At 59.5% G+C, this 12,920-nt stretch overlaps 1 protein-coding gene across 1 annotated transcript; it reads left to right on the top strand.

Moving 5' to 3' along the window:
• Window positions 1-3,222: 3,222 nt before the first annotated feature.
• On the top strand, window positions 3,223-5,739 carry LOC135408760 (uncharacterized). The gene is made up of 4 exons (XM_064643753.1): window positions 3,223-3,239; window positions 3,558-3,643; window positions 4,102-4,958; window positions 5,540-5,739. Exons 1-4 carry the CDS (start codon window positions 3,223-3,225, stop codon window positions 5,594-5,596), a joined length of 1,017 nt encoding a protein of 338 aa, XP_064499823.1. The 3' UTR covers window positions 5,597-5,739.
• The last annotated feature ends 7,181 nt before the right edge of the window (window positions 5,740-12,920 follow it).

The following is a 12,920-nucleotide window of genomic DNA, read 5'->3' as shown; positions in this document are numbered from 1 at the left end:
AGCAAGTCTGTGAAGTAATTTTTTTCTTGTAGTTCCATACCAAGTTTTGAATTGTTGCTGTTTTAATGAAGTATGTTCATTGATTTTGCATCCATTGGTTTCAGAATCCAAATCGGGGGAAAAAAGTACTGTCTTTCTGAAATGTCTCTCAAACATGAAAGCCTAGAGAAAACTTTTTTTTGTGAGTAAAAAGAAGCCTCCAGGATGATCCTTATGCAATCCAAATCATGTGTTTTTCAGACTGAATGCACTCCCTTTATTCACCTTTTCAGAGAGTATCGGCCAGAATACGAGCGCCTGAGAAAAACACTGGTAAGTGTTTTTAGCTGTTTTACACCTGAACAGTGTATCTTGGGTCGCTTTTAGGCGCACAATTGCCTTTATGTTGAGAGGGTCTAACATTTCATTTACTAGTCGTACTCACTGTGGGAAAACTCCTGTCCTGAAGGAGTCCACCATTTGCCTTTTTTTTTCCTAGATGTGGTGGAGCATATCTTTACAAAACTAAAGATTTTGTAAAACAGATGTTGCTCACTGGTTTAGTGCTAATACTTGAGCTAATTGTGTGAAAATGATTGGGAAATAAGATTGTGTCTTCCATTCAGATGGACAGAGAGTTCTTAAAAATAAATTTCCAAAGGGATTTGTTGAGACTATCCCTGTATCTTCCTGCACCAGTGAAGAGTACTAGTTTGACTTAGTAAGAAAGACTGAATTGCAGTGCCAAAATCAGTAGCTCTGCTCACCTTGAGTTCTGGCTGTCCAAAGGACAGTTCCCTGCAGGCACAGCTACACAGAGTTTGGCTTCCCGGCGCTGCTGAAAACGTCCTAGAATCCCACCTGACTGGAGGTTGCTTTCCACGCTTAGTCAGAAGTTCTGTGTAACCTGAGTTGAAATGTAAGACCTGCGTAGTGACTTCTGCTCTCTGACTGGGGGACAGGCTGCTGGGCTTGGGTGAGGTTTCTCTTCTCCTGATGTTTTAAATGTTCTCAGAATCCACATGTAAATCTTTGTCTACGGGAGAAAGCTCAAAATAAACAAAAGAGAGAGCAGCTGGAACACTTGTGGAAGGACATGGGCAGCGTGTGTGTGCAGGGCAGCACACTGGCAGGTACCTCCCCAGGAAGATAAAGTTTACTGCAGAAGTTTTCTGAAGAGTTTGCCTTGTGAAGTAGTACAGTGCTTCTTTGTCCTCACAGCAGAAATGTGAAAGCAGCTCCATGTTAGAGGAGCAGGGCTTTAGTTCCTGTGGGATTGGTCACACTTAGCTCTTCCTGTGTCAGTCACAGGTTTGGAAGAAACCCCGCTGTGTAGCTAAAGCAGTGCACCTACTAGAAATAATGAAATACTTTAGAAAAGGCGAAACAGTCAGATCAGAATATGAGAAAGCTCTGCTGTTGGCTGCACTGTTCCTTAGATGAGGCGAGTAGGTGCTGATGGAGTCTGTCCTGTGTCTGGGATCCACAAGCAGCTTTCTGTCCCCTTAGAGCAGGTGTTCATTGCTGGGTTTCTGTGCAGATAGAAACCTTACCTTTAGCAAGCTGGTTTGTGTACAGCCGTTTCTGTTCCCTTCAAGGACCTGATGCTTCTGCAATGGGTCCCTCTGAGCTAATACTAACACGAGGAACTCTCGATGAAGAGCAAGAAGAGAGGGAGAGTGATGCTGATGGCATTGACCATGAAGGTAAGGGAATGAGGTCTAAAAGCTGCCTCTCAAGAAATCCCCTCTATATTTCATGACCTGGATGGACTGTAAGGAGAGCCTAGAAAACAAGCAAACATTCAGTCACCTGACGTGTCAGAATCTGTAGCAGAAGCTCAGCTGCAATGGTCAGTGCAGGGATATCACTCTGTAACCTTTGTGAAAGTTCATTTGTAAATTTTCTATTCAAGTAATTAATAGGTGTATAACACACATAAACCAGAGAACTCGTTAGGCTTGGGGCATGCAGTGACCTCTGAACCTGATTGATGCACAGATGTGTCCATCATCTTTTTGGCCTTACAGTTTCTGCCCCTGGCTCTCTTCCCTTTTCCTGTGACTGTGGTCTTGGAGCAATCTTCTAAGTTGTTACAGTGTGATTTTTCTCTTCTATAGCTCACAGACTTAATCTTCATTCTTTCCCTGTTCCACTGATGGGTAGGATCACTTATTTCCTTTGCCCTGTAATGTAGCTGAAGATGGAATAGACTGTCGATGTTGCTTTGGCTATCCTGATTCTAGCTTTTTTTCAGAAACACAAGTAGAACAAGTACCGAAATAGTGCTGAACTTCAGCAGCAGCGGGGACTGCGCAGGAGAAGGAGGGTGGGCAGCGGGCCTGGGGCAGGCAGGGGGATGGGGGTGGGGGCAGGCACTTAAAGATTTCGGCCAGGGAGCTGATCTCAGCCAGCACCCAGTCGGGGCAGTCTAAGTCGCCTTCGCGATCCGGAACCGCCCCGTGTGCCGGTGGGGGGCTCCCCGAGGGGCTCTGCAGGGGCCTTGGGGCCGGGACCCCGGGGGTGCAGCCCGACCAAGGGGCGGGGCAGGGGACGGGGTCCCGGGAGCGGGACCCAGGACGGCCACGGACCCGCGGGAAGGGCCCCTCCGACACGGCCCTAGTCCCTCCTCCTGACCACCCGAGCACCTCCCGCCACCCCGCAGGCTCCAAGCCCCGCCAATCCGGGCCCGAGGCAGCGTCTGGCCCGCCAATCCCGGGCCGCCTTTCTCGGCACCGTCCAATCACAGCCCGCCTTTTCAATCCGGCAGCGGTCTCGCAAGCTCAGACGCGGCGCGGCCCCTCCGCGCGGCACCGTCCCCCCGTTCCCCTCAGGCGCTGCTGGGACCACGGAAGGGCGGTGGGAGCTCCGCGGTCACGTCCCGTCCGGGAGCTCTCCCAGGAGAAGGAGAGGGAGGCGGGGAGAGGGCGGGAGGGGCTCCGGGAGCGGGGCCTGCGGGACCAGCGGGGTTCTCGGGAACGGGCGGGCGGGGATTGGCTGGGCTGGCACGGGGGGGCGGGGCCGTGCGGGCCGCGGGCTATAAATAGCGGGGGAGGGGGGGGGGGGGGGGCAGTTCGGCGGCGGAGGTGGAAGCGGCGCTGGAGCGGCGGGAGCCGGGGCGAGATCGGCGGTGAGCTGGGGCGGGACTCCCGCGGCTGCCGGTCCCGACGTGCAGGTCCGATCCCGGCCCGCCACTCCCAGCCCGCTTTTCTCCGCTCCGTCCAATCGTAGCCCGCCCTTTCAATGGGGCCGCGGGTCCCGTAAGCTCTGCCCGCTCAGCCGCGGCGCGGCGCCGCCCCCCTTCCCCACGTTCCCCTCAGGCGCTGTAGGTGCCGGCGCCTTTGCTTCCGGAGCCGCACCTGCGCTGCCGCAGCCCCCGACAGGCCCTGTTGGGACCAGGGAGGGCGGGTGGCACAGCTCCGCGCTCACGTCCCGTCTGGGAGTTCTTCCGGGAGGCGGGGAGGGGGCGGGAGCGGCGGCGGCCCTTTCAACGGGGGCCGCGGTCGAGCAAGCTCTGCCCGCTCAGCCGCGGCGCGGAGCCGCCCCCCTCTCCACCTCGTCCCCCGCGTTCCCCTCAGGCGCCGGTCTCGGCGCCTTTGCTTCGGGATCCGGCGGAGCCGCGCCTGCGCTGCCGCGGTGCCCGCAGGCGCTGTTGGGAGGGCGGGTGGGAGGTCCGCGGTCCCGTCCCGTCCCGGAGTTCTCCTGGGAGAAGGGGAGGGAGGCGGGGAGCGGGCGGAAGCGGAGCAGCCCCTGGGAGCGGGTCCTGAGGGGACAGCGGGGTTCTTGGGGACGGGCAGGGCGAGAACGGGCAGGCGGGGATTGGCGGGGCCGGACGCTGCCGGACGCTGGGATTGGCTGGGCTGGCACGAGGGGGGCGGGGCTGTGCGGGCCGCGGGCTATAAACGGCGTGGGCGGGGGGCGCTGGGGGCAGTTCGGCGGCGGAGGTGGAAGCGGCGCTGGAGCGGCGGGAGCCGGGGCGAGATCGGCGGTGAGCTGGGGCGGGACTCCCGCGGCTGCCGGTCCCGACGTGCAGGTCCGATCCCGGCCCGCCACTCCCAGCCCGCTTTTCTCCGCTCCGTCCAATCGTAGCCCGCCCTTTCAATGGGGCCGCGGTCCCGTAAGCTCTGCCCGCTCAGCCGCGGCGCGGCGCCGCCCCCCTTCCCCACGTTCCCCTCAGGCGCTGTAGGTGCCGGCGCCTTTGCTTCCGGAGCCGCACCTGCGCTGCCGCAGCCCCCGACAGGCCCTGTTGGGACCAGGGAGGGCGGGTGGCACAGCTCCGCGCTCACGTCCCGTCTGGGAGTTCTTCCGAGAGGCGGGGAGGGGGCGGGAGCGGCGGCGGCCCTTTCAACGGGGCCGCGGTCGAGCAAGCTCTGCCCGCTCAGCCGCGGCGCGGAGCCGCCCCCCTCTCCACCTCGTCCCCCGCGTTCCCCTCAGGCGCCGGTCTCGGCGCCTTTGCTTCGGGATCCGGCGGAGCCGCGCCTGCGCTGCCGCGGTGCCCGCAGGCGCTGTTGGGAGGGCGGGTGGGAGGTCCGCGGTCCCGTCCCGTCCCGGAGTTCTCCCGGGAGAAGGGGAGGGAGGCGGGGAGCGGGCGGAAGCGGAGCAGCCCCTGGGAGCGGGTCCTGAGGGGACAGCGGGGTTCTTGGGGACGGGCAGGGCGGGAACGGGCAGGCGGGGATTGGCGGGGCCGGACGCTGCCGGACGCTGGGATTGGCTGGGCTGGCACGAGGGGGGCGGGGCTGTGCGGGCCGCGGGCTATAAACGGCGTGGGCGGGGGGCGCTGGGGGCAGTTCGGCGGCGGGGCTGGGGGCGGCGCTGGAGCGGCGGGAGCCGGCCCGGGATTGGCGCGGCCGCTGGGCCGAGGAGCGGCGGTGAGCCAGGGTGGGACCCTCGCGGCTGCCGCTCCAGGGAGCGGTGGGGAGTCATGGGGCAGCACCCCCTCGGCTGCCGATCCAGGGGGAGCCGGGGTCGGTCCCCCACAGCTGCCGAGGCAGGGCGGTGGGCAGGCGGTGCCCCGGGCAGCTGTGCCGGCCAGCTTTGGTCAGTGCTCAGTGGGGGAGCAGCCCATGCTCAGGGGTGCTCCCCCGAACCAGAAGGACTAGGATGCAGCCTCTCAGTGGGGCTGGTACTGAAAGTATTGTTACAAAGAAAAGTAATAAAAGATGTTTCATTCTATTATAATTTTATTTTACTTTTATTTTCATCTTTGACTACTTGATTGTTTATTCTATTGTTTTGTTGCTGTTCCCGTTGGGATGGGTGGGACAGCTCCTAGAGATATTTAAGTGAACGACAAAGACTGATTTGTGACCTTGTCAACAGCCCGGGGCTGCAGAGATACCCAGGAGCGGATTTAGGCAGAGGCAGCAGAAAGCTGAGAACCTGGAGCTCAGGCAGCAGAGCTGGTGGAGACATAAAGACGGTAGGACTGTGGGCAGAACAAGAGTGGGGCTGGATTAGGGAGCATGGACCTGGCATAAGTACTACAGGGATGGAGCTGGGATAAAAATAGTCAGGCCTGGCCTGGAATGTGGGCTTGAGAACTGGGGTGGAAAACTCAGACCTTAAACAAAAGGAAGATGCTAGGATTGGAACGTGCAGCAGCTTTACCGGGAGCTGACAGCAGAGCTGGCAGAGAAATAAAGGTTGTGGGTCTGGGTATGGGATAGGGAGATTGGTGCTCGGAAAGGGACTGTGGAGCAGGGATAGGGACTGTGGCACTGCAGCAGAAATCACTGTAGGATTGAGACAGGGACTGGCACCGTCGCTCAAACATCTGTGTGTCTGTGAAATAGGATTGATGGGCGGGAACGTGGACGGGGGGAAGAGCTGAAATCAGTCTAGGGCAGGGATCTGGACTTTGGAGTTGGGATCAGGTTTGTGGGGCTAGAGGAGTACCTGGGGGACTGGGACTGGGAGTGTGAGGTGGGAGCTGGAAAGTCGCAGAGCTGGAGCTAAGCTGAACATCCTGCAGTGAGAACCTGGAGCAGCTTCCCATGGTGGTGCTGGCAAGATACAGAGCTACTGCTGAGAGAGCAGAGCTGGCAGTGCAATAAAGCTTGTGGGTCTCAAGCTGAAATCACTGAGGGGCTGGAGTAGGGACAGGGTTTGGGCTTGGGACTGTAATACTTGGGGCAGTAATCAGAGCAATCACTGTGAGATAGGGCCTGTGGCACCGTCGCTGCAATGGCTGTGTGTCTGATATAGGGATTGATGGGTGGGAATGTGGATTGGGTGGGAGAGCTGAAATCAGTCTAGGGCTGGGCTTGTGTCTTTGGCATTGGGATAGGAATTCTGGGGCTGGAGGAGCACCTGGGGGACTGGGACTGGGAGTGTGAGGGTGGAGCTGGAAAGTGGCAGAGCTGGAGCCAAGCTGAACATCCTGCAGTGAGAACCTGGAGCAGCTTCCCGTGGTGGCGCTGGCAAGATGCAGAGCTACTGCTGAGAGAGCAGAGCTGGCAGTGCAATAAAGCTTGTGGGTCTCGAGCTGAAATCACTGAGGGGCTGGGGTAGGGACAGGGTTTGGGCTTGGGACTGTAACACTTGGGCAGGAATCCGTGTGAGGAGGAGATAGGGCCTGTGGCACCGTCGCTGAAATCTCTGTGTGGCTGTGGAATTGGGATTATAATTGGGAATGTGGACTGAGAGGCTGGGGGTGAAATCAGCATAATGCTAGGATTGCATCTGTGGAGCTGGGAGAGTGTCTGGAGCTCAGATAGGGCCTGTGGCACCGTCGCTGAAATCTCTATGCAGCTGGAAATGGGATTGTAAATTGGGAATGTGGACTGGGCGGGAGAGCTGAAATCAGTCTAGTGCTGGGCTTGTGTCTTTGGTATTGGGATAGGAATTTTGGGGCTGGAGGAGCACCTGGAGGACTGGGATTGGGAGGGTGGAGCTGGAAAGTGGCAGAGCTGGAGCCAAGATGAAGATCCTGCAGTGAGAACCTGGAGCAGCTTCCTGTGGCGGCGCTGGCAAGATGCAGAGCTACTGCTGAGAGAGCAGAGCTGGCAGTGCAATAAAGCTTGTGGGTCTCGAGCTGAAATCACTGAGGGGCTGGGGTAGGGATGGGCTCTGGGCTGGGGACAGTAACACTTGGGCAGTAATCAAAGCAATCACTGTGAGATAGGGCCTGTGGCACCGTCGCTAAAATCCCTATGTGGTTGGAATTGGGATTGTAAATTGGGAATGCGGACTGGGAGGCTGGGCCTGAAGTCAGTATAGTTTTAGGATTGCATCTCTGGAGCTGGGAGAGTGTCTGGAGCTCGGATAGGGACTGGCACCGTTACTTAAAAACCTATGCGACTGTGGACTATTGATTGATGGGCAGGAACATGGACTGGGCGAGGAGAGGTTAAATTAGTCTAGTGCTGGGTTTGTGAGTTTTGAATTGGGCTAGGGTTTGTGGGGCTGGAGGAGTAATTGGGGGACTGGGAATGGGAGTGTGAGGGTGGAGCTGGAAAGTCACAGAGATGGAGCCAAGATGAAGATCCTGCAAGATTTGGAGCTGCTGCTGAGAGAGCAGAGCTGGCAGTGCAATAAAGCTTGTGGGTCTCAAGCTAAAATCACTGAGGGGCTGGGATAGAGCTGGGGGCTAGAATATGGACTGGATACTTTGGTCAGGGACTGTTGGTTTTGAGTAGAAATTACTGTGGGATTGGGATTGTATTTTTGTGCGCACTGGGGAGTCTAGTAATTTTATTGCAAGCCATTGGAGGGAACTGGGAGTACTGGGTAGAGTCAGCTGTTCTATGGGGAAGGCCCAGGTGTTAACAATGAGGGGGAGGAGGGGCCAGGGCTTGGGCTGAGGCCCCTTGGCTATTGTTCGGAGTCAGGAGCTGTAGCAGAACTTCTTAGAGCATGACTCAGGTGAGTCTGTTTCAATTTCACCTTTTCAGTCCCTTCCCACTGTCCCCAGTCCCTCCCCACTGTCCCCAGTCCCTCCTGAGTCCTTCCCAGTTTCTCCCAAGTACCCCAAACCCCATCCCAGTGCAGTCAGTCCCCTCCCTGTTCCTTCCCCAGTGCCTCCACTTCTTCCCAATTGCTCCCACTACACCCCAGTCCCATCCCAGTCCATCCCTAGTACCCTCAGTCCAACCAAGCTCCCTGTGCAGTTCCCTCCAGAACCTCCCCAGTGCTCCAAGTCCTTCCCAAGTTGTTTCAAACCCATTGCAGTCCCTCCCCAGTGCCTTCAGTCCCATCCTAGTTCCCTCCCCAGTGATCCCACTTGCTCCCAAGTGCCCCCAGTGCAGCCCAGTCCCAACCCAGTGCCCCTGGTACCTCCCCAGTGCCCACAGTGCAATCCTAGTTCTCTCAGTCCCATCCAAGTACCTCCAGTCCTTCCCCACTGCAACCCAGTGCTCCCAGTCCCTCCCAAGTGCATTAAAGAGCCATCATCAGTGGCCCCAGTCCCTCCCCAGTCCCATCCAAGTCCCTCCTAAATGATTCCTAGTCCCTCCCCAGTGCTTACAATCAAATCCCAGTCTCACCCCAGTCCCTTCCCAGTACATCTGCGCCCCATCCCAGTGGTCCCAGTCCCTCCCCAGAGATTCTCAGGCCCATCCCAGGCATGCTCTCCAGTCCCCTCCCCAGTCCTCTCACAGTCCCCTTGCAGTCCCTTCCCAGTCCTATCCCAGTCCCTGCAGTCCCTTTCCCAGTGCTCCCAGTCCCATCCCAGTTCCCTCCCCAGTGACCTCAGTCCCATTCCTGTGCCCACCCAGCGCATCTCAGTCCCATCCCAGTGCCTGTAGTCCCACTGACCCCAATCCTTCCCCAATGACCCCTGTCCCATCCCACTTTCCCTAGTCCCTCCCCTGAGAAATCCCAGTTGCAGTCCAGTGCCCCCAGTGCCAGCCCAGTTCTCCCCAGTCCATCTCCAGTGCCCTCAGTCCCATCCCAGTCCCTCCCTACTACCCCCAATCCCTCTCCAGTGCCCATAGTCGCACCCAGTGCCCCTAGTCGCACCCAGTGAATCCAACTCCCTTGAAGTGTCCTCAGTCCCATCCCAGTCCCTCCCGACTGCCTCCAGTCCCTCCCCAGTGCGTTGTACTCCTTTTCCCTGTGCATCCCATTCCCATCCCAGTCACTTCGCAGTCCCTCCCTGCTCCCTCCCCAGTTCCCCCAGTCCTGGCCCAGTGCCACCTGTCCTCCCAGTCCCACCCCAGTGTCCCCACTCCCATCCCAGTCTCTCCCCACTTCCCCCACTGCAACCCACCACCTCCTTTCCCTCCCAAGTGTCCTCCTGCAGTGCAACCCAGTCCTTCCCCAGTTTGCCTAGTCCCATCCCAGTCCCTCCTAAGTGATTCCCAGTCCCTTCCTAGTATAACTGCATCCCATCCCAGTGACAGCACTCCCATCCCAGTGGTCCCAGTCCCTCCCCAGAGATTCTCAGGCCCATCCCAGGCACGCTCTCCAGTCCCCTCCCCAGTCCTCTCACAGTCCCCTTGCAGTCCCTTCCCAGTCCTATCCCAGTCCCTGCAGTCCCTTTCCCAGTGCTCCCAGTCCCATCCCAGTTCCCTCCCCAGTGACCTCAGTCCCATTCCTGTGCCCACCCAGCGCATCTCAGTCCCATCCCAGTGCCTGTAGTCCAACTGACCCCAATCCTTCCCCAATGACCCCTGTCCCATCCCACTTTCCCTAGTCCCTCCCCTGAGAAATCCCAGTTGCAGTCCAGTGCCCCCAGTGCCAGCCCAGTTCTCCCCAGTCCATCTCCAGTGCCCTCAGTCCCATCCCAGTCCCTCCCTACTACCCCCAATCCCTCTCCAGTGCCCATAGTCGCACCCAGTGCCCCTAGTCGCACCCAGTGCATCCAACTCCCTTGAAGTGTCCCCAGTCCCATCCCAGTCCCTCCCCAGTGCGTTGTGCTCCTTTTCCCTGTGCATCCCATTCCCATCCCAGTCACTTCGCAGTCCCTCCCTGCTCCCTCCCGAGTTGCCCCAGTCCTAGCCCAGTGCCACCAGTGCTCCCAGTCCCACCCCAGTGCCCCCACTCTCATCCCAGTCCCTTCCCACTTCTCTCAGTGCAAGCCAGTGCACCCATTCCTTCCCAAGTATCTTCCTGCAGTGCAACCCAGTCCTTCCCCAGTTCGCCCAGTCCCATCCCAGTCCCTTCCTACTGCACCCAGTCCCATCCCAGTCCCTCCCCAGTCCCTTCCCAGTACAAATGCATCCCTTCCCAGTGACAGCAGTCCCATCCCAGTGGTCCCAGTCCCTCCTCAGAGATTCTCAGGCCCATCCCAGGCACGCTCTCCAGTCCCCTCCCCAGTCCTCTCACAGTCCCCTTGCAGTCCCTTCCCAGTCCTATCCCAGTCCCTGCAGTCCCTTTCCCAGTGCTCCCAGTCCCATCCCAGTTCCCTTTCCAGTGACCTCAGTCCCATTCCTGTGCCCACCCAGCGCATCTCAGTCCCATCCCAGTGCCTGTAGTCCCACTGACCCCAATCCTTCCCCAATGACCCCTGTCCCATCCCACTTTCCCTAGTCCCTCCCCTGAGAAATCCCAGTTGCAGTCCAGTGCCCCCAGTGCCAGCCCAGTTCTCCCCAGTCCATCTCCAGTGCCCTCAGTCCCATCCCAGTCCCTCCCTACTACCCCCAATCCCTCTCCAGTGCCCATAGTCGCACCCAGTGCCCCTAATCGCACCCAGTGAATCCAACTCCCTTGAAGTGTCCTCAGTCCCATCCCAGTCCCTCCCGACTGCCTCCAGTCCCTCCCCAGTGCGTTGTACTCCTTTTCCCTGTGCATCCCATTCCCATCCCAGTCACTTCGCAGTCCCTCCCTGCTCCCTCCCCAGTTCCCCCAGTCCTGGCCCAGTGCCACCTGTCCTCCCAGTCCCACCCCAGTGTCCCCACTCCCATCCCAGTCTCTCCCCACTTCCCCCACTGCAACCCACCACCTCCTTTCCCTCCCAAGTGTCCTCCTGCAGTGCAACCCAGTCCTTCCCCAGTTTGCCTAGTCCCATCCCAGTCCCTCCTAAGTGATTCCCAGTCCCTTCCCAGTACAACTGAGGGCACTGAAGAGGCCCTGGGGGCACTTGGGGGAACTGGGCTGGGACTGGGATTCCCTGGGGAGGGACTGGAGGCACTGGGATACGACTGAGAGGCACTGGGGAGGCACTAGGACACACTGGGCCACCACTGGGATAGGACTGGAATCACCGGGGAGGGAATTGGGATGGGACTGGGGGCAGTGGGAAGGGACTGGGATGGGACTGGGCAAACTGGGGAAGGACTGGGTTGCACTGCAGGAGGACACTTGGGAAGGAATGGGTGCACTGGCTTGCACTGAGAGAAGTGGGAAGGGACTGGGACGAGAATGGGGGCACTGGGGTGGGACAGGGAGCATCTCCAGTGCCCTCAGTCCCATCCCAGTCCCTCCCTACTACCCCTAGTCCCTCTCCAGTGCCCCTAGTCTCAGCCCAGTGCCCCTAGTCGCACCCAGGGCATCCAACCCCCTTGAAGTGTCCCCAGTCCCATCCCAGTTCCTCCCCACTGCCCCCAGTCCCTCCCCAGTGCGTTGTGCTCCTTTTCCCTGTGCATCCCATTCCCATCCCAGTCACTTCGCAGTCCCTCCCTGCTCCCTCCCCAGTTGCCCCAGTCCTAGCCCAGTGCCACCAGTGCTCCCAGTCCCACCGCAGTACCCCCACTCTCATCCCAGTCCCTTCCCACTTCTCTCAGTGCAAGCCAGCGCACCCATTCCTTCCCAAGTGTCCTCCTGCAGTGCAACTCAGTCCTTCCCCAGTTTGCCCAGTCCCATCCCAGTCCTTTCCCACTGCCCCCAGTGCCGTTCCAATTCCCTCCCCAGTGATCCCAGTCCCATCCCAGTGGTGCCCCAGTGTGTCCTAGTGCCTCCCCAGTGCCTCTCAGTCCTATCCCAGTGCCTCCAGTCCCTCCCCAGAGAATCCCAGTCCCAGCCCACTTCCCCCAAGTGCCCCCAGGGCCTCTCCAGTGCCCTCAGTCCCGGCCCAGTCCCTCCCCAGTGCATCTCACTCCTATCCCAGTGCCCCCAGTCCCATGGTCCCCAGTCCCTCCCCAATGACCCCCAGTCCCATCCCAGTGCTCCCAGTCCCCCTCCGCCCCCCGAAAATCTCAGTCCCACCCCAGGGTCCCCACTCCCAGCCCAAATCCCCCCAGTGCCCCCAGTCCCTCTCCAGTGTCCCCAGTCCCATCCCCATCCCTCCCCACTGCCCCCAGTCCCTCCCAGTGCATGCCAGTCCCTCCCTAGAACATCCAAGTCCCATCCCAGGTCCCTCCCCAGTGCCCCTGACCCATCCCCAGCCCTCCCGTGACCTCAGTCCCTCCCCAGGGCATCCCGGTTCTTTCCCCCTGTGCATCCCAGTCCCATCTCAGGCCCACTCCCCAGTCCTGTCACAGTCCTCTTGCAGTCCCTCCCCAGTCCAATCCCAGTCCCTGCAGTGGCTTTCCCGTTGCTCCCAGTCCCTCCCCAGTGCATTCCGCTCCTTCCTCCCATGCATCCCATTCCCATCCCAGTACCATCCCAGTTCCCTTCCCAGCCCCCTCCCAGTCCCTCCCTGCTCCCTCCCCAGTTCCCCCAGTCCTAGCCCAGTGCCACCTGTCCTCCCAGTCCCACCCCAGTGCCCCCACTCTCATCCCAGTCTCTCCCCACTTCCCCCACTGCAACCCACCACCTCCTTTCCCTCCCAAGTGTGCTCTCGCAGCGCAACCCAGTCCTTCCCCAGTTTGCCTAGTCCCATCCCAGTCCCTCCTAAGTGATTCCCAGTCCCTTCCTAGTATAACTGCATCCCATCCCAGTGACAGCACTCCCATCCCAGTGGTCCCAGTCCCTCCCCAGAGATTCTCAGGCCCATCCCAGGCACGCTCTCCAGTCCCCTCCCCAGTCCTCTCACAGTCCCCTTGCAGTCCCTTCCCAGTCCTATCCCAGTCCCTGCAGTCCCTTTCCCAGTGCTCCCAGTCCCATCCCAGTTCCCTTTCCAG

Source organism: Pseudopipra pipra, unplaced genomic scaffold (genome assembly GCF_036250125.1).
Source record: "Pseudopipra pipra isolate bDixPip1 unplaced genomic scaffold, bDixPip1.hap1 HAP1_SCAFFOLD_61, whole genome shotgun sequence".
Taxonomy (NCBI): Eukaryota; Metazoa; Chordata; class Aves; order Passeriformes; family Pipridae; genus Pseudopipra; species Pseudopipra pipra.
The sequence above is the reverse complement of the archived record's forward strand: the minus strand, read 5'-3'. Positions and strand labels throughout refer to the sequence as shown.

Coding starts and splice junctions, on each gene's coding strand:
- LOC135408760 (XM_064643753.1), top strand. Junction 3,644..4,101: donor AGGCGCTGTTGGGAGGGCGG/GTGGGAGGTCCG, acceptor CGGTCCCGTAAG/CTCTGCCCGCTCAGCCGCGG. Junction 4,959..5,539: donor CCGGGGTCGGTCCCCCACAG/CTGCCGAGGCAG, acceptor GAAAACTCAGAC/CTTAAACAAAAGGAAGATGC.